Source organism: Epinephelus fuscoguttatus, linkage group LG2, assembly GCF_011397635.1.
Source record: "Epinephelus fuscoguttatus linkage group LG2, E.fuscoguttatus.final_Chr_v1".
In the NCBI taxonomy this organism is placed as follows: Eukaryota; Metazoa; Chordata; class Actinopteri; order Perciformes; family Serranidae; genus Epinephelus; species Epinephelus fuscoguttatus.
In genome coordinates this window covers 28,309,433-28,330,958 of record NC_064753.1, presented here as the reverse complement: position 1 = coordinate 28,330,958, position 21,526 = coordinate 28,309,433, and the positions used below count along the sequence as shown (strand labels likewise).

Here is a 21,526-nt window from a genome sequence, read left to right as displayed (position 1 = left end):
TTTTCTGACCGTGTGTGGGGGCTGTGTTTATGGGTCATCACCTGAGTGAAGAGCCAGTGGAGCTTCATGCGTTTGGCTGCGGCGTAGCTGCACTCGATGAGGCGCGGCCTGCTATTCACGTCCACCAGGCACTTGTTGTCGTCGTCGTCAACGGTGGGGCTGAGGAGCCCGATGTGGAGCTGCTGAGTACTGGTGTAGTACACATTCTGCAAGACACACCACATCCCGCCATGAGTGAACTGTGTAGCGCTGTATGTTCAGACTGCTGTGGTTGACATTTAGATAATGGTCCTTCCAGAGCTGTATGTGAACATACAGGTAATAAACTATGCAGCAAATGAGGCTTGCTCTTGGGTTGTCTTGCGGTATGAAAGACACATTTACATACACTAAATATGCATATTTATACGGCCATGCTGGCTGAATGGAGGACGAGGAAAGACAAGGCAAGGCACACAAAAGAAGCTCATTATTAATTCAGGATTGGGGAGAAAACCCGAATAATTGTGCCCTCTCTGATGGTTTCCCTCCTAACTACTTTTTTGCTCATATTTAGCTGACAAAAACTGAAAATCATTTGCAGGAATAAAGCAGGAGTAGAATGTTTTATATTCAGAATGAAAAAGGCTCAGTGGCGTAAGGATGAGAGTGAGGAGGGACGACAGAGTGGGAATTTGTGGATTGTATTTACAGATAGACTCAGCACTGCTCAGAATCTGTTGATGTAATGCTGCCTTTAGTTTGGCGTAGTGCACACAGAGTGATAAATGATGTCGGAAGGAATAAGGATGGTCTTTATATGATAATATTACATTGTTAATTTGTGCCTCTTACAGAAGTTGAATGTAACTGAGTACTTCTGCGCTGTATTTAAAGGGACAGCTCACCCAAAAATCAACATACCTGTGGTGCTATTAATCAATTTGGATTGTTTTGGTGTGAGCTGTCAAGTGCTGGATTTTTCCAGAAATGACCTGGTTACTCAAGATATCCACAGACCTTAATGTGAGCAGGTACATGGAGGAGCTATTTTCTTTACACCAAACTGCACCAGCCAACCATATCACAATGCAGAATTGTGCATCTACTGCCAGCTGACCTAGCACCACTGAACTAGCTAATGTTACATCTCAGCCGAGGAGGACTCCATTTATGTTTACATCTCGCGCTATCACGAGCACGAGCCTCTCTTCCATGAGTAGACACACACTTGCCTCTGTGTGGTTACACCAGGGACAGGCAACCTGGGGCTCTAGCAAAAAATGATATGGAAATTAACAATGGGTATTTTTTTTAACATTGTAATTTTCATGGTGGTGCATTGTCGCCTCACAACAAGAGGGTTCTGGGTGGGGGATTGTGTGGACATATCTGTTTGCTTTTACCACTAACCCTGCAAGAGTTAAGTACCAAACAATTATAAACAACCCACTTCAGAGTAGCCACCTCAACACAAAAGCACTACAAGTAGGATGAAAATATGTAATTTTGATTTTGAGGTGAACTATCCCTTTAAAGATACACTCTGCAAGAGTTTCCTTAAAAAACAATGTATAGGCTCATATAAAAGTGATCTCTCTCCATCATCACTAATGACTCACTAGAAGTGTGTGAGGTTGGGACTTAATATAAAGGTAGTAGGCAGGTGCCAGACTGTGAGCAGCATGCGTCCAAGAAGAAGCTACGAAAATAGCAGAAACAGTATAGCAAAGTACAGCAAACGAGAGTGAATCTGGTGTTGGCTTTAACTTTCACTCTTCCTGGTGACACCATTGACAAACAGCAACCTGCTCAGTACTGGGGTATAGTTCTTACTTGTACCATGTATATAATAAACTACTGAAAACAATATATTGATAAAGGTTAAACCATTTTCACCAAACTTGTTGTGACACCTGAAAGAAAATTATTGTCAAGCTGGAGCTCCTTAAGATGTCTATGATTTGGTAGCAGCAGGAGACCCCTTTAAATGTCTCAAATGGTTTTCAGGTTTCAGAAAAAGAAGAGATTGCAATGAAAACAAACTTGTGTAACAGAACTTTGTGTTCCCCATTAATCATGGTCATGATGATATACTTACTTACTATACTCCACTTCACTAAGCTACAACAGAATATGCTGCTAATACATCCATGCATAGTATTAACAGTTTAATAATGTCACATAAAATGATTCATCAGTTGGAGGCGGCCTGACTGACACAGAGTACTATATTTTGAAAAACTTTTGCCGACAATTTGTTTTACTCATGTAGAATTTTCAGTGAAGGGCTTGTTGTTTTTACATTGTTGCACTGGTGCTTTTATTGAAGGATCTGAGTACTTCCACCCCTTGCAGCTCAAAACAAATAAAAACCAAATTGAAGAGAGGACACATAAATTGGTTTGCAGAATCCAAACGGTGAAGAGGCGTAACAAGAGTACGGGGGAGTTAAGATTCATATCAGAGCAGACAATTAAACAGAGACTCTGTCTGTGGAAGTCTATACATTTCATAAGTGGGAACAGACTAAAGATCGACTGTGACTCAGCACCTTCATTAGCTGTTATATTTTCTTTTATTAAAACAATGAAAAAAAAAATCTGGGCCATAGCTGCTTCTGCATGCCTTAACTTTTTCTCTTACTCTTTCTTATTCTTATCGCCCAACAGCCTCCTGCCACCTTCACACCAGACGTTAAACAGTCTGACGAGTGTGAATTTTTTAGATGTGCTGCTCATTTTTGGAGCAGCGCAGACTGCCAGACCGTATGTGGCTGTGCTTTCTATTGTTGCTGTGCTTAAGTCGGTATGTTTTATTACTGCTTGAGCTGAGGCGCTGTACTGTATGTTTGCTGACAACACGCTCTTGTAAAGTCAGTCACGTGTTGGATTGTAAGCTTTGTAATACCCTCTCCTTTCATGTGTGGCTGTGCAATTTTCTTTCAGCACAGTGATGTACTGCATTTACCGTGGCACCCCTCGGATACAAAGTCTACCTCGCCCAAAAGCTACTCTGACTGACTACAGCAAACATTTGCTATGTATATGTGTCATTATAGAGGCAATCCGGGGTCTAATTCCTGCTGATGATGTAACACTGAAACATAAAAATAGAGCAGACTAGATTTGTCTTGCAGAGGAGATTCCTAATCTCATTAGGAACGCTGGTGCTACTCCAATCCTTTGTTTGAAATGCCTGGATTTATGAGAGATTTATAGCATATAACAGATTTATAATTAGCAAGTTTTAAAGTTATCTAGGTCTCAGAGAAGGCTGTAGAAGTTGGGTTTTTTAAGGAAAAAGATTAGAAGATTACACAGATTTCTCCTGAATCAGTTTTAATTTGCAGTGCGGTGCAAATATCAATACGAGGCGTAATGAGTGTGAAACGTCCGATAGATTCATTTGAATTGAGAGGGATAATGTGAGATCAGGCCTTGCTCTATAAGACAAGTTTACAACTGTCACGGCAAGGTTAAACAATCTCTGAAAACAATCTGCTCAGACATAATGGGATGGAGCAATCGATAGGAGCTGGAAGAGGCTGGAGAAAGTAAATGATAATCAAGCTGTGCTAACATTTGAAGACACTTAAATTCCCTATTATTTGGGCTGAGATATGTCCCGAACAAGTAGGCCAGAGATACGCTTTTAAAGACGTTGACTGATGAAAAACAGAAGCGGGGGGTTGAAATAATCCTGAGGTCTAATAGGCTGTGTGCGAGAAAGCAAACCTTTTGACATTAAAGTGAAGAAAACCGGAGACGGAGACAAATGTTCATGTCCAATCTAACTTAATCAAAAAAACAGAATTTTTCACCGTGTTTCGTCAATAACATGGCATTTTACCCTGAGCTGGACTCAGTTAGGACATGTCAGCCCTAAATGGAGGTGCATGAAAAATGGACACAAGTTTAATATGTATTTAAAAACACTGAGGAGAGTTTCTGTAAAGGGCAAAATAGAAAACCTGATCCTGTTTTATGAGGTAAAGCCGCTGAGCTTGATCCAATCTGAAGGCAGAGGAAAGTTATTTTTCTTTAAGATGGAGGAGCTTTTATTGAGTCAGAAAAACCCAAGATGGAAATAAAATATAGAGGTGATATATTAAATCTGGCTTTGTGCTGCACCCTGTATGAAACAGTGGTGCGGAGAGATGGAGGGCTCTAACCTGAGGTGTCATCCCGTGACAGAGATACAGGATGGGGACGTTGTCATTGTCGGGTCCCTGGTCCAGACACAGATCATTCTTCAGGGAGTTTTTCAGCTGGCAGACAAAGACAAACACACACATAAACACACAAAGAAACAAAAGATATGAACTGTCTGGGGCTAAAATCATGCATACACAGACTTATTCAGATATGATTTGTTTTTGTTCTGATGCCCTCTGCCCCTGTGAGTGTTTATGCTGCTATCAAAAATGGCTTCTAACTTTTAAGAATATACACTCAGCAAGGTGCAGACAAGGGTGAGCTTCAATTCAAGTCCATCACAATTAAGATATGTTGCAAAACTCTTCCACAGTACAGTTTATTCCTACTAAAGGTGGAGCACTTTCAAAGGGTTTTTATATTTGCTCTCAAAACAAGTTATTTTTTCAGATTAATTAGACATTTTGGATGAGCTATAGGCCCTTAAAAACAGTTTTCTTAATCAGCGTCTTGCTATAAATAATTATTTCACACATAAACACACTGATGACTGCTAAAGTTCTAACAGTTAGTTATTTCACATGATAGACACGTCCATGCAGTCCTGACACAGCAGATTAACTCAGTTTTTGATCCATAAAGTCTCACTAAATAATACCTTAAGATATATTTGCAAGAAAGATTTTAATTTCCAGGGGCTTTAAGACAGACTTTGAAATTAGTTAGTTATCCATAAATAAAGAGATTTTGGTATATGCTGAGTTTTGAAAATTTTGTGAGGTTGAAAGAATGCAGAATTTGTAGCTTTGAAATTAAAAATGCATATTCAGCCTTTTTACCCTAAGATGAAGGACTCTGCTAAAAGATTATCCTAAGAAGATGTCTGTAATACACAGGTGCCGACTTGTGTTTAACACTGAGGGGGCAAAAAATTCAAGTCTGATGTCGTCATGTCATGAAGAGACCGTGTACGCTTACAGAGTTTGGGCTGTTAGTTACTCGTAACTCATAATTATCGCTATAATAGCTTGTAGGTGTTGGGAAGGGCTCTTTTCAACACGTAAATATCAACACTCGTGTTCTCTGTTGGACCTTAGTGCTATACACTGAAGGCATTCTTTTTATACTGGTGACCCTCTTTACAGCCATTTGAAGGCTGTGGGTATCTGTTCCATCTGCAGTCTCCAACTAGAGCTATGTTGCGCACTGTTGTACTGCAATTACGCATGGCGGATCCGCTGCTTATATTTTGTACAACCAGCATCAGGTGGTTGTAAAGTAACCACAGGCCCCCAGTGCTTATGAGCGCATCAAATATGTCGTTTTGATGAACCATTCTACAGTTTCTTCTTCACATGAACGTGTGTGTTGAAGACAGGACGCATTGAGAACAGTTTGCAAAGCGCCACGAAAAATTGTAATTGTCTTAAAGGGATAGTGCACCCAAAAATGAAAATTCAGCCATTATCTACTCACCCATATGCCGATGGAGGCTCAGGTGAAGTTTTAGAGTCCTCACAACACTTGCAGAGATCCAAGTGGAGAGGGGGTAGCAACACAACTCCACCTAATGGAGGCTTATGGCTCTCCAGATTCAAACGTCCACAAACACATAATTGAAACCACAAAATATCTCCATACTGCTCCACTGTAGTGATCCAAGTGTCCTGAAGCCCCGACATAAAAAGTTGTTTGGAAAAACGTCACACATGAGCACAGTGCACAGAGAGGCAGTTAGAGCTACAGGCTACAGTGAGGCTAAAAACAGAGATCAAATGACGTTTTTCCAAACAACTTTTTATGTCAGGGCTTCAGGACACTTGGATCACTACGGACGAGCAATATGGAGATATTTTGTGGATTCAGTTATGTGTTTTTGGACGTTTTAATCTGGAGAGCCATAAGCCTCCATTAGGTGGAGTTGTGTTGCTACCCACTCTCCCCTTGGATCTCCGGAAGGGATGTGAGGACTCTAAAACTTCCCCTGAGCCTCCCTCAGCATATGGGTGAGTAGATAATGGCTGAATTTTCATTATTGGGTGCACTATCCCTTTAAAACTTCTCACTCTACTTAGAAATCTGTCAGAGCTGTCTGTTGTTGTCAGTCTTTCACCATCCCAAACACCAGTTAAGCGGGTTAATTTCTGCCTGCTGTCTCTTTTCAAATGAGGCTGACCAAAATGTCACCTGGAGCTCAACATTTTTAATTATAGCACAGGCAGATATGAGGCTGTGATTAGCAACATGATGTGATAGAGATTGTTCCGGTTCAACATTCAAGTTTAAAAATGTCCATCCCATGTCTCAGACAACAATACGTTCCCTGAGAAAAACTCTCTGCAGTATTCCCCAACACTCTGTGAATCATGACGGCCCTGTAATTAAACGAGTGTAATACGCCATGATTGTCACAGCTTTTTATCATCCACCTATAATACTGTGTTCTTTCAGATCCCACCCTGAGCCCTAGTGTGCCACAGGTGCGCAAAGGAAGCCTGACCACTGAATTGCCACAGGTGTGTCTGGCGCGCTCCTGATACACTTGGCAGGGCGCACCTGACTGTGATGTCGCCACATGGTTCATGATAGTAGACCCTGTGGTGTCTTCTTGTGTGCACATAAAGCGGGAGGACAAAACGTCTCGTCCCCCCTATTCTGGCACAGTAGCGCCATGCTGTAATATATATTCTGTATTTATGGTCATTTATATGTCTTGGAAAATTCTGTTGTAAGAGTAAATACAGTATTTCATAATTTAAAAACTATACTATACGATAATGTCTTGTATGATAAGTATTGATGGTGTTCCGTTTGCACTGGTACATCGATCATTACAGTTTTTGCCTGTTGGGCTACTTCATACGCTGGGGACTGAACTGAGCTGTATATTTCACATATTTTCCCACTGATGTGTTTCCTTTTTGTTTGTGCTGTGTAATGGTTTATGTTGCTTGCTTTCTTCTCCCTTTCTTTTGCAGTGGAACTGAACTACCACGCTGCACCAAACCAATTACCATCACCTCCACTGTGTGGCAATAACAATAAAGTATCTAAGTATCTATAAGTCCCATAGATGATTAATTGACTGTATAATTACAGGGAAGCTGAGAACAACCTTGGACAACCCCCGGTGAAGGAAAATTGGCTGAAAATATTTGGTGAGGTGAATTAACGGTTGCTTACCGAACTGTGAATAATGGTATGAGATAATTCCTGCGTGGTGACCAGTCCACCGATAAAATCATCTACTGCCAAAACACAGTGAGAGTGAGGAAGCTGCTCCACCTACCACCTGCTCTCTTCATCTCTGCAGTACATTATTTCATCTACAGGGGAAACTATTATCCAAACATTAAGCACTGCCTGCTGCGGTGCTCGAAAATGCATCTACATGGTTGTGTGAGTTTGGACAGGCATTATAAACCCAAAAAGAGAAAGGAGAAAGATGTTTATATCCCACAGTAGCCATCCAATATCAGCCTGGCATATACTCTTAGACTCACATAAAGAGAAGAGAAATATGAAAGGATATTTACAGAAAATATAGAAGAGGGCTGAGCTGGTTGAAACATCTGAAAAAGTCATATAATGACATCCTCTTAAATTCATTTTTGTTTTATCAAAATGTAAATTAGACACGTTACACTTGATGAATATGAATCAGAGGCCCAGAGGGTTATTCATGCACATCATGACAAAGGTCCGCCTGATTGTGAGATACAAACTACACTGCAGGGAGCTCCAGGGATGGTGGTTTGCGTGGGGGAGTGAATTAGGTAAAGATGTGAGATCAGAAGAACACAGCTAGAGGATGATTCAGCTCCCCAATGGCTCAGGAGATGTCTACTTCTCTCTGATAATCAGTAAATCCACAGGCAGCGCATGGTCCCGTGCAACAGCTCCGGTCTACCCGTGTAGAAGTAGTAAATATGCAACAGTGACACCTGTGGTGACGACATTAGATTGAAATAAAACAGCATTTAAAGCACCTTAAGTTTCTGTTATGTGATGTGTTGCTGAATTAGGTGTATAATATCCTTCAGATTTGATTGCACTGCTCTAACACGGACATGGCTCAGCGAATACGGAGCGATACAGAGCTGTAGAGGACAGCTGGCTTCCACCCGCACCTCCCATCACCCGCATTTAGATCAGGAGGAGCAGGACGGGGGAGAAATGAATAAATTAGACCTCAAACACATACTCTGGAAATGTCAACAAAGTTTTATGCTGACAAAAATAATTTCTATCCATGCAAGTGGCCAGGAATGTAACGACTGCTTAAACCACCGCAGCTGACTAACCCATCAAATGCATGTCGCAAATATAGAATAATGAGGTCAACTAACTCACAGAAATGAATGTAATGAGGTCGGCCTATTTCCTCGCTATATCCATCCACCATTTGTCAGTTTGTAATATAAAAATCATCCATACAACATGGAAAGCGGTACCATAATACTGCAGTCTATGTCACTGTGTATTAGGGTGCACCGCAGTGATGTGAGGTGGGAGGACCGTGGAAGTAAAGCTGTTTGAGAACAACTAGGAATGGGCAAATAGAAACACTGCCAGCCCTGTTGGCTGTCACTTTTTCTGGCTTCTCTCACTAATAAAATTCTGCAGCAAAGCCCTCAAGTGGGATAGACTACATCTATATTTAAAGTAAGCCTCAATTAATCTATATACGTATCTATTTTCACAGCATTAATCTAACAGAGGACTTTTTTTTTAGTAACTTCTGAAGTGAGGAGGAAAGAATAAAAGTTGCTGCAGCAAACCTGCTCTTTGTAAACTGTTTGTGCTCCTGACAGCAGCCATCCGCATCCCAACACAAGGGATTAAAATGATTTGCTCAGCCACGGGTTAGACTTGTTTTGGCTTCTGCAGAAGCTGAATTGCATTTGTGATGAAGAGGGAGGCGGCGGCGGCAGCGGCAGCTTACCACTCCGTATGCGATTGTGTCGCTGTACATCCTCATCTCGGGGTAGATGTTGACCAAGTACCATCGGAAAGTTTTGCACTGCAGCCTCTTCCTCAGAGCCTTCCTCTCAGAGATATCACCGATATCAATTCCTGGGTCCTGGGTTCAAGCAAACACAAACACACACACACACACACACACACACACACACACACACACACACACACACACACACACGCAGAAGTACACACATGCAACAAAGCATAAAACTGATTAACTGCAGCTAGTGGAGAAGCAAATCAGATAATGGGCCATTGAGAAGTATGTGCAGCCATTTGTTGTGTGTTTGAAAAGCTTTTGTAGGATTTAGATTTTTTCCTGTTCTGACTACTGTACTGTTCCAGCTGCCACACTCAGAGCCACTCTCATGTTACCAGTGATGGAAAGTAATAGAGTACATTTACACTTAACTGTGAGACATTTGGAGGTACTTGTACATTACATTATTGAGCAGGTACCATCGTAACGTTTTACACTGCAGCCTCTTCCTCAGAGCCTCGACTTCACTTCCTTTCAGAGGCAAATGTTCCTTTTACTTCACCACATTTTTCTGATGGCTGCAGTTACTTTTAAGACAAAGGGCCCTGTTTGAATGAATTATAGCTCAGGGTCTAAAGTGCATGGTGTAAATACATTTAGGATGGTCCCAACTCGACTTTTGCTAGTTAAATGGTGCATAATCTGGGTTCAAAATCATGTGTAAGGGATTGTATTTAGTCCCTCAATTAATCATAGGTGTGTTTCGGGTGTTACATGAATTCAACCAATACGAGGGTCGTGTCCTGTTCCCTTTAAAAGCCACGTGCACCTGCACCAGGAGCACTTCTATTCCCACGGCGGATTCAGCAACTGGAGAAGTGGGCGGTTTTCTGCTGAGAGTAATGTAGTATGAGCAGTAATGTCACTGCAGCAAATATTGTGGGATATTTTAGCATTCATTCATTCATTTTCCGTAACCGGTTATCCTGTTGGGGGTCGCTGGGGGGCCGGAGCCTATCCCAGCTGTCATGGGGTGAGAGGCAGGGTATAGCCTGGACAGGTCGCCAGACTATCGCAGGGCTAAGACATAGATATATAGATATAGACACCTATGACTTATTTAGAGTCACCAATTAACCTGCATGTCTTTGGATTGTGGGAAGAAGACGGAGCACCTGGAGGAAACCCACGGTGACACAGGGAGAACACGCAAACTCCACATAAAAGGGCTCCCCCACCCCGGGGTCCAAACCAGGAACCCTCTTCCTGTGAGGCAACAATGCTAACCACTAACCATTGTACCACAATATATTTCAGCAGCACAACTAAAAATTGTTTTACTAAACTTGACAGAGGAAACACAACTAAACCTTTAGCTTCTAATACATTTGTATACATGAAGTTAAGCTGCTTCTTGTGCTTAAATGTGCAGAGCGTCTCTCTTACTGGGGAGCTGCAACTTATTCACATTTTATAGAATGTAAATAATATTTTCCTCATGAGTGATTCATTATTTTACTTCCATCCGCATGTCCCTGAATGTGTAACGGGCAGAGTGTAAGTGCATTGTGAACCCACCTATGTAGGTGCATGTCACTATCTGAATAATTCATTTATTTATTCATTCATTCATGTTCTGTAACCGCTTATCCTGTTGGGGGTCGTGGGGGACTGGAGCCTTTCCCAGCTGACATTGGGTGGGAGGCAGGGTACACCCTGGACAGGTCACTAGACTGTAGCAGGGCTGACACATAGAGACAGACAACCATTCACACTCATGGCCAATTTAGAGTCACCAATTAACCTGCATGTCTTTGGACTGTGGGAGGAAGCCGGAGTATCTTAAGCTGACACAGGGAGAACATGCAAACTCCACACATAAGGTCCCACACCTCAGGGTTTGAACCCCCACCCCTTGCTGTGAGGTGACAATGCTAACCACTGCACCACCCTGCCACCATAATCTCAATAATGCACCCTTTAAATAGCAGGAAAATTCTCTTTTTGTTGGCCAGTGGCACAGTCACTTTCTGCTGCCTTTACAATAGCAACAGTGCACCTGATAACACCACATTATAAGACCTACATGCCCACAGATGTACAGATGAGCTCAAGTACATTTGCTACTTACACAACGTGGGTAGTGCTGGTTGTGAAAATGACAACTGCATCGGTCTGAAACTAACACTGACAACTGCGCTGTGCTCTGCACCGTGTTACACCAGGTGTAAGACAGGGCCCTGAGACTGTGCATAGAACATCATGATAGGTTTATAAAATACATCTGTAAGATTAAAACCAGTGGCTCCCGACATATTTGACAAGCAATTTTTTTAAGATGTCTATGAGCAGTTCAACTAAAGAGACGTTTCACCTCTAATCTTTTTATGTCTTGGTTTGTGTATCAGAACTTCGTTTCCTCTTATTTCCTCTCCCTTTTTATTCATCTCATGACCCTTTAGATTTATTTTGTGACCCTTTGGAGGTGCCCACAGTTGGAAACCACTGAACTAAACCCTCTAACTGTACTTAAAGTAGATAAATAAGCTCCACCTTGAGCAGCTACAACAGTAGAAGTATTACTTTTTGAATTATTTTTTCGATACTTTAAATACATTTAGCTGTTAATGTGCTTTAAGTATGAATCTAAATGCAGTATTTTTGACTGTGTCTTATTGCTACTTTCACCTAAATCAAGGATCTAAGGAATTAAGTAGCACTTCTTCCACCATTGCATGTTATCATCTGCCTTTCATGTTGTCCTCTGCATCTCACCGAATGTCACTGATGCCTCTTTAATAACTCTAAAGGTGAAGTGGGACCAAATGGTGCTCAGAAACATCAAAAAGTAAACTCAGATGGACTTCATGTGAACACTGGCACCGTGTTTATATTCACACTCTCAGAGGTAAATTAACACTGACAATTTTTCTGTGTAGTTAATTCAGGGGGCTAAAGCTGGGGCTAAATTTCATGCTTCTTGAGTACAGACTCTGTTAAACGCCTCATTATTGACTGAATGAATTGCCTGCAGATGTTCATCTATTCATAACGTGGATTTACATATTCAAACAGATTATGCAGGAGGAGGGAAAAAAAAAAAGCTTCAGTGAGCAAACATTTGACTTCGCCTTTGAGGGATGCTACATTTAACATAAGACGACATAGTGCGGTTATTTACTTTAATTTACTGCATCCAGTTCAAGATCAAATGAAAATCAGTACCCAATATAACACGTACACAAGCATAAAAACTCAGCGTGCAGATACATGTTTGGTATCAGTTAGATTCTTGTGATTCTGCAAACTGTGAGACATTTTGTACTTTATGAGTTGTTGACACTGCAGATGTCTTTACTCAACATCTCACATAAACCAATAAAGCACCATAGATTAAAAAGAATAAACTGCATCTCTGCTGAAAGAAAAACACATAATTGAATAAAATTAATTAAGTACATCTTTCTTGTCTCTGCACTACATTATTTCTCTCTGTAATATTAATCATTTTGCTCCCAAGTCGTAGCTGTAATCCAGATAATTTCTTTAATTTCTCTTTTAAAATCTTATTCTCGTCCTTTGTATCGAATTTTCTCGGTGCTAATGTCTCCATTCGGACCATCTTATTGAATCATATTTAGTATTTATTTATTCTGTGTCACGTATTTAATTCAGGCCATTCTGTAAGTAACAAGAAATCATTTCATTTGAGCCTTCAGGAGGTGTCAGGGGCCTGATTCAACTAAACATCTGCGGTGGGAGGAGCGCAGCCGATAGCAGATGACACTCAACCCCGTGACATTTAGATTAGGTGGCTGCAGAAAGGAGCTGCCTGTTGGTGCTGTAGATTTATGATGGTATCATCTGTAGTCATATTTATGGGTTTGAGCATCACTTTCTTTTTTTTTTTTTTTTTTTACATCTGACTTGGATTACTGTGTGAATGCTCCCTTTGGATGATGACGCAAAAAGCTGCAACAGCAAATCCTGTGTATAGGTAACATGGTGCTGTCTTTCAATGAAGCCTGCAGCCAGTTTACAGCTGACATCTGACATTTCAAAAAAATGGGACACATGTACATACAGAGGATGGTGCTCAAAAGGCTTAGAGTTCATGCAGTTCAGCGTACACTGTTTCACCTCAGCTGTCTATAAAACTGTGGAGCTGAAAGAACCTCATGATGACGGGTGGCTTATGATGCATTTCTGCTTTATGAAAAACTATTTTGTAACTTTGTGCAGTGGTGGATGAAGTACCTGAGAGCCACACTTCAGTAAATGTACAAATATTTCACTAGAATATGACGCTGGCAGAAGTTAAAGTCACCTATTAGAATATTACTTGAGTGAAACTCTCAAAGTCTCTCATATTTACTGATATGTTATTAAATGTATTTAAAGGAGCAGTGTGTGGGACTTAGTGGCATCTAGCTTGAGGACTGCAGATTGTAACCAGCTAAAACGTCGACAGTGTGCCAATTATGAACTCCCGGTTAGGATTCCTTCAGTTTTCATTATTCAGGAGGTTTTTTACCAGGAGCCAAATTATCCGCAGAGGTCTCCTCCTCCCCAAACCAATCAGATCATGTGATTAAAACCAATAAAAACTGATGGGCCGCTAGCCCAGCACCTGCTCGTATGCACTCACTTCTTTTCTTTGATAACTTAAGATCCAGAAGTTCAGAAGGTTTTTACGGGGAGCCAAATTATCCGCAGATGAGTCTGTGGATATTCTCATTTATCCAGGTCAATTCCATTTTGGCAACAGTTAAATCGTAACAACAGCAACAGTTAAATCGTAGGCAACTGGACTTTGATTTTGATTTTTTTTTATATCCGCAGATGTCAAGTGGACCTGATGATTTAAACTGGTAAAATCACTGAATAAAGCAGTGTCATGTTAAAAATCATTGTTTTTCTGATGCGTTTTTTGTGGAGGGGCTGCCAACTATGATTGGTGATGCAAAAACGTGGACGGCCATATGCCAGTGTTTGATTTGTCCATGCTGGGCTACTGTAGAAACATGGCTGAGAAACATGGTGGACTCTGTGGACAAGGACCACATCCATGCGTACATATAAATGTCTCATTCTAAGGTAACAAAAACACAGTGGTACTTATTTTCAGTTGATTGCAAACTAAAGGCATTTTACTTATTAAATCATATTCTACTTCTGCAAATATGTCCCCCTAAACCCTACACACTGGACCTTTAACATGTACACCACAATAAAAATGAAGCCTACATTACACTTGAGGTCTTCTTCACAACTAACGCAGCAACACCTGTAGGCTAGTTCAGGCAGTCAACTCAAGCTGCACTGATTCACACACACATGTCATATGTCACTCTCCATATGTCATCTACAAAACACACCCTCCCAATTTGGTGGTCTATTTAAGCTGCAAAATCTTCCCAGCTCTCTCTTTGCACTGTCTACGCTGCTGCTGCCCTGCATCAGTCTGCTGCTTGCTCTCACAGCCCCACCTCCACCCCAGCACCCACCTGCAGGCTCCGGCGAGAGGGGGAATATTTAATCATCACTCCCCAATACCTCATGTTAACATATCTGCGGGAACCATGAGGCCGGAGTCTAGATGCCAACTCTAACTATGCTCTGCTTTTGACATAAACATTTAACACATCAGTTGTCTGACTGAAATAGGATTTAAAGAAACCCTTTGACCTCCAGGGCTGACACACTGCAGTAGAGCAGTCACCACGCAGTTACACTGTCACAAATCTTTATCTCCTCGAATCATTACTCACCCTCTCTGCTGTGGGACTCCACTCTCTGCTTCCATCATGAAGTCAGTCTCATCGCCGAGTGGAATTCTACTCACATAGTCGCTAGCATCTAGCATTAGATCTGACATGCAGCCTGGACTTGACTGGAAATCGAAACTTAACTGCGGCTTTGAGAGCACTTGTTAACAGCCACCCTTCTGTGATTAACCTATTATCTAAATTGCAAGCTAGTACCACTGGTGTGCCAAACCTACCCATTTTTTTTTGTAGTAACAAAGCATAAAAAATGCCCAGGGAAAATGTGCCTTGGTAGAAGTATACATTTTATTTTGGAAGTATAGTAGGGTAAAAGTTTAAGTATTTTTACTTTGTTACATTACACCACTTAATTTGGGTGTATAGTTTCCCCTTCAGTTACACAGGTGGTTTGCAGTTTTGACCATTTGTCAGCAAAAAATAACCATACATTTTTAATTGAACAGATTGCTTTAATGTAATAAACAGATTTTTACCCAGATTTTATGACTCCACACATCCAAATATGTCGTACTCCCAGAAGACACTGCAGTAAAAAAGTCCTTTAGAAGCAAGCACAGCTCATAATACTCATCCATTATTACAGAGTTAAAATAAAAATGGCAAATACTGAGGGAATCTGTTAGTGGCATAGTGGTTACCATGCATGCCACATACCTTAAATGTCTCCGTTTCCTGTCAGCATATCTAATATAACCCATCCACTAAAGGCCAAATGCCAAATATATTTACATAAAAAAATGGCAAAGCCAAATGAGCTGCTCATTATACACCAAAGTCCCTCAAAGTGATAAAATAAAAGTTGAACTACTGAGTGATTGTGCTGCAAATGGTTCTGAGTTTCTCTGTGTTCATGAAAATTTCATCAGACTTCCACCTTTTTGTCAGAGATAAACACAGTCACATATTTCTAATGAATAAGAATTATAATAATAACACCTTTGTACTGTAGATAACTACACACAGATAATTGCTTGTATTGTGACACCATTGTGAAACCGTTGAGGGCAGACTGCGACAATGTGCCCCTGTGCACAGACGTGCACAGATATGTCACCTCCTTTTTCTTTATCTTTGGTGGTTTTGTGCCTCTTTGTGGTCATTTTGTTTGTCTCTGAGGTAGTTTGTGTCTCTTTTGGTCGCCATGTGACTCTTTGTTGTTGTTCCATTTTTTGTAGGTATTTTGTGTCTGTTTACAGTTCCTTTGCATCTCTTGGTCATTCTGAATCTCTTCCCGATCAGTACATGTTAATTTGAGCGACACGTAACCTTCTCTATTTTACATAGCCTTGATTCAGTATACCACGCATCTCTATGGTTCATTACAAATGCAACTTCACTTATTCATCACTGCATTCCTTATGATTTGGTGGGTTGGACATCATCGACTTTGCTTTTTAATGTACTCCAGGGTTTAACATATCTGGGGAAAACTGCATTCTCCTACTCTGCACCTTGGGTACGGAACAATCTTCAAAAAGATCTAAAATTAGAAACACTTATATCCATTGACGGATTTAAGGCCTCATAAAGAATGCGTTAAAGAGACGTGCTTGTTTTTCTTGAGAGGCCACTATGTTTGAATAATTATTGTTTTAGTGTTGAGTTTTGTATTTTATGTTGTATTTTTTGCATTTTAAATGTGTTTTGACTGGCTGCTACCTTGGCCAGATCTCTCTTTTCAAAAGAGATTTTCAATCTCAATGGGACTTCCTGGTTAAATATAGGTTAAATAAATAAAAATAATGACGGGCCCCTGACACTTTGGGCCCTGCGCCTGTTCAGTACAACACAATCAACTCACCTCCACGGGAATATTCCAGGCCATGTAGACGTGGCTTTTAAACTCATCCATCCAAACTTCTGCAACCCTGAGGGCGTTTCGCCGCACGTGAGACGTCAGATCCTCGGTGTAGGGTTTATGAGCACGCTCTATGTGGGCGATGCGAGCACAAGGCAGGACCTCCACGCTGCCGCCACACTGCCACACCTGGTTTAGACATTACAAATGCAAAGAAAAGAGAAATCTGTCATTCATCTGCAGTCACAGGAAATCATAAAGTCACAATACACAAACACAGCCTTCAAGATTTGAAACCACAGCTGTACTAAAGTCTGCACAGATGTTGCTGTGACATACTGTTGCACCTCATGTTCATGCTAGCTAAAAGTTAGGCTTCCCACAGAGCACTGAAATAATGTTTGAAGTTTACTTTAGAAAGTTAAAAGTTTCAGGAAAGCCTAATTCCTTCTGCTGCTGCTGCTGTTCTATATTTCTCATCAGTCATTATACATGATTCTACCATCAGACTAAAAAACAGACTGTATCTCAGGTTGGAGAGCACCTGGGAGGATCTCCACTCAGTCGGTGCAGTGGGCCCACACTAGCATCACTTCCAGGCTGCTTAAAGCACGTTTTGGCCAACAAGCAGAAGCCCTTCATCATCACCTCTGCAGCCTCCTGTATCCTTGACAGTGAGGAGGGAGTCCCCGTGGTGGAAAACGTTAATGTCCCAGCGCCCAGGAGGAGCAGCCCAAGTCCTTGATGACTAAAAGCCGGTGGCACTAACTCCACACATACAGTAATGAAGACCTTTGGGAGGCTCGAGACCGTAATGCAGGGATCTCTGCAAACTCTTCCCGACTGTGATACCTCTATCCAGCAAATGGTGACAATAAAAGGCCCCGCAATGAGGACTAAAAGGAACTGCTGTTAAAAATGTTTTGTGTGCATGCAATGACACTTTCTGTAATAGTTCATTATTTTCTCAGATCACTTAAATATGTGTAAACACTGCATGCAGCAAAGAACAGAGAAACCCAGGCTTCATATTGTGCATTTTTTCCAAATGCTGCTTACACACTTAATCACATCAATAGGCTTTACCATACTTTCCCTTATACATTTTAACATGTAATCAAGCATTAAATGCGTTGTTTATGGTTATTTATGCAATTCTTTCATGTATTCTTTAACAGCCCTAATCACCCATATCAGCTATTAACATTTCAATTTATTTTGTCATCTTTTGATTAACATTGATACATCAAAAAGGATGTGACTTTCTGAGTTACAAAAACTTTGAGGAGAACTCTGTGAGAATCAAAGCCTGGGGGGAAATGAATTAGGAAATGAATTAAACTGTACAATGCTGCTGATTAGTATCTGAAAAATCTGAATGGTATCGCAAAGCAATTCAAAAACTCAGCAGAGGCAATGAAGATGTGCTCTCCTGTTTACAAGCTCACATTTGTATGGGGTCATCAAAGGAGATGTCACCACCAGAGCCTGTCGAGGATCCTCAGAAACCACTTAAATATGCTGAGCTTAACATTAGTGCAGGACAGCCGGCGTTTCAGTGTGAATAAGGCTGAAATCATCTCGCTGTGCTGTTATGCGAGGATCAAAAAGCGCAGCTGACATCATTCTTGTGTTGAAGTTAAATGTGTCTTTCCATCAAAAAACCTTTTGCCGAAGAACGAGCACAGTGCTTGGTGCAGATAAGCATCATTACGAATGATGTGACAAACTGTGGATGTGATTGGGACACTAATAATAGTACTCCCTCTGTGGCCACTGAGCTGCCTGTCAAGCAGATGTAGCCATGACCTGTTGTTGTGCTGTCCATGACAGTTATTCAAGAGAGAGTTGCCTTTTCAGTCTTTTTATTAACTATTAATTAAAAAAAAATCTAATTCAAAAGGTGTTTTTCAATTTCCTTTACAACAGTAAACCTTGACCCTGATTGAGGTCCCAGAGTTAGAATACACAGCTGGTAATTAGCTGAGCATTCTGCACATAATGGTCGAACACACTATGTCTTTACACACATACACACACTTATTCAATGAGCTGTGTTGTTAACAACGTGTGCAGTATTTCTATACAGAGATTTCTCTGGGCGGTAATTGATCAAAAGTAATCAATATAACAACTCAGACTGTGAAGTTATACCAGAACATCTTGTATGATTTATTTTCCCGGTTTTAAGATGGACAAAAACTTGAGCTCGTCATCTCAGTCTGAGTGGATATTCTATAAGTAATGCTGAATAAAAGGCTCATGTTGTAGTTGACTTTAATGCCTGAAGAGAAACTGGTGAATTGCGGCAGCCGTGGTGGTGTCCAGGCGTCACAGTGAAACTCCCCATTACTGACTGATAATCATGCCCAGTTCCCAAAAGCCTATCAGTGAGCTCATTTTATCATGGAAAAATACGAAGGAACTCAAAGGCCAGACATGCCAATATACAAATCAACACACTCATCGAACCAAAGAATTCCTGCCATGGTTGGTACAGTTGGTGATGTCGACCAATTAATTTAACTGAATAGACAATCAACAGAATATTCACAGCCAACTATATTTCTAAAGATATTTTTGGGGCTTTTTGTCTTTATTTAATAGGACAGATTTAGCATGAAGGGGGAAGAAAGAGTGGGAATGACATGCTGCAAAGGTCCGTGGGTTGGAATCAAGCCCCTGGCCACTGTAGCAAGAACACAGCCTTTGTACATGGGGTACTTGCTCTACCAGGTGAGCTAGTGGATGCCCCCAAAGCCAATTATTTTGATTTGGCTAACTGACTGAAAGTTTTATCACATTTATTAAAGTCCGTCATTGGTTCATCGTCTGTTGGTCAAACAAACCAGTCAGCGCTAGCTGCTCTGTGAGGCTTTACTGAGGCACAGTGTTGCTTGAAGCTAAATGCTATGGTCAGAATGCTAACATGCTAACAATGACAGAGGTAAAATACAAACACTCAGCAGGTATGCTCAGGTTTACCATTTGCATACCTGCCATTTGCAAACCATGGCACTAGATCAAAAGTCAGGAGCTCACCAAAGCTATTAGTGTTCATCCTAAGGAGGACATGAATGCTTGTATCAAATTTCATGGCAATCTATCCTTACGCTGTTGTCATTTCACTCAATACCACAAACAAACCTCATGGTGGAATTAGAGTAAAGTCACAGGATCACCACAGTCATTAGGATTCATGCTCTGGGCACCATGCATATCTGTCCCAAATTCCGTGGCAAACCATCCCACAGTTGCTGAGATATTTAAATCTGGACCAAAGTGACAGACAGACCCACCCTGTCATTTCTAGAGCGGTGCTGCCATCTTGGATAAAAATCAGCAGACTGATGGACAACAAAAATAATCAGCTGCAGTCTTATCCTTCTGAACCTGACTAAAATTGAAAAAGTTGAAAATGGCGCAGTGAAGAGTTCGTTGCCTGAGTCCAGACCTTTGAATCCGCCCACCCATCTGGCGCTGTAACATAAAACAGTGGCTTTTCGGTTGATGATCCACTGATCGTACACCAGATTGTTTCAGTGTTTCCCAGTGAAGATGTCCTAACCTGCTCTGTGCATCAGCGAACAGGCCAAGCGATGTGTTGCTTGTTTGAATAACTACTTGCCCTGGCTTTATTTAGGCAAAGCTTTGCGCACCTCCAACCTATTTTCAGAGCAACACCAAGCTGTTGCTTAGGCTCGCTCAAGGCTCAATAGGCGTGTGGGTGTCGCTTGTAGCAAATGGTTAATGGTCTTGCACTTGTGTAGCGCCTTTCTGTTTCTTACCACTCCTTAGCCACAGTACATCTGGAAACCTTTCCACCCTCCTTCTGCCAGAGTTCGCTTGCTCACTGTATGTTAGGAAGAGGTGTTACGATTAGCCAATCAGTGCCACAGGTGTCAAGCTGTTATCAAGCCACATGCCAATAAGGGATTATAACAACTATGGTGACTGCTGAAGACAAGTCAGATGCTGCTATAGACCCTTTTACTGTTAGTAAACAGTATGACACTTTGGTGGGTGGGGCTTAGCTGGAGGCGAAACAATTCTTCACAGACATTAGCTAGCACTATCTAGCAAGTTCTGTTGGCTTGTGTTCGACAATGGAGGAAGATGATGCGGGTCGTGCATTAAGAAATACTCATTCCGAGTACTGGAGTGCACTCTGAGCACTCTGTCTGGGGAGCCGAAGCAGCAGAGCGCCAAGTGGAGTGAATGTGTGATTACTAAAGCGTTTGTTAATTAATGTAGAAATGTAAAGCTCCGTTTCGTCGACCAACAGGGATCTCATTTTCGTGTAGAGTGTCAGACTGAATTTATGAACACGCCGCGTCAGGTCACTCACTCTCTGGGATCGCGAGTGCTACTTGAATAAGTAAACACCGACCAACGGGACCAGACTGGTCGACCTGTGTGCTGTCACTCAGTAGATAGACGATTTAACAGGATTGCTGAAGGTGGGATGGCTTCATGGTTAATTACTATGTCAATCTTACAAAGGAGACGACACTTGAACAGTTTCCTCCAGTTTGTTTTGCTATCGAAGCTCCCGTTAGCTTATACGCTAAAAAATTGGCGTTATGGAGAAATCCTATATTCCTCTTAATACCTTCCCAATGTCTGATGAGGTGGACATGATAATCCTTAATACACATAACATTAATCTTCCCTACAACAGTAAATACTTTTTCCCCTAACCTGATATGAAGTGTGCGCTGCATATGTGAGCATTTTTAGTGATGACCTCTGTCCAGTTCTCACATCTTATGGCATTTAACCATAGATGTCTTTGTTTTTGTTGGCGAGTCATGTTTTGCCTCCAGCTAGTAAAAAGACG

The 21,526-nt window shown here is 41.3% G+C and overlaps 1 protein-coding gene across 1 annotated transcript in view; it reads right to left on the bottom strand.

Moving 5' to 3' along the window:
• The window catches only part of galnt18b (UDP-N-acetyl-alpha-D-galactosamine:polypeptide N-acetylgalactosaminyltransferase 18b), a 132,122-nt gene that overhangs the window by 7,334 nt on the left and 103,262 nt on the right, over positions 1 to 21,526 (bottom strand). Inside the window, exons 7-10 of the mRNA XM_049560129.1 lie at positions 16,690 to 16,875; positions 9,082 to 9,219; positions 4,154 to 4,249; positions 42 to 206 (exon numbers count right to left, since the gene is read on the bottom strand). Of these exons, the coding sequence (XP_049416086.1) occupies positions 42 to 206; positions 4,154 to 4,249; positions 9,082 to 9,219; positions 16,690 to 16,875 (585 nt within the window). The remainder of the gene's footprint in view (positions 1 to 41; positions 207 to 4,153; positions 4,250 to 9,081; positions 9,220 to 16,689; positions 16,876 to 21,526) is intronic.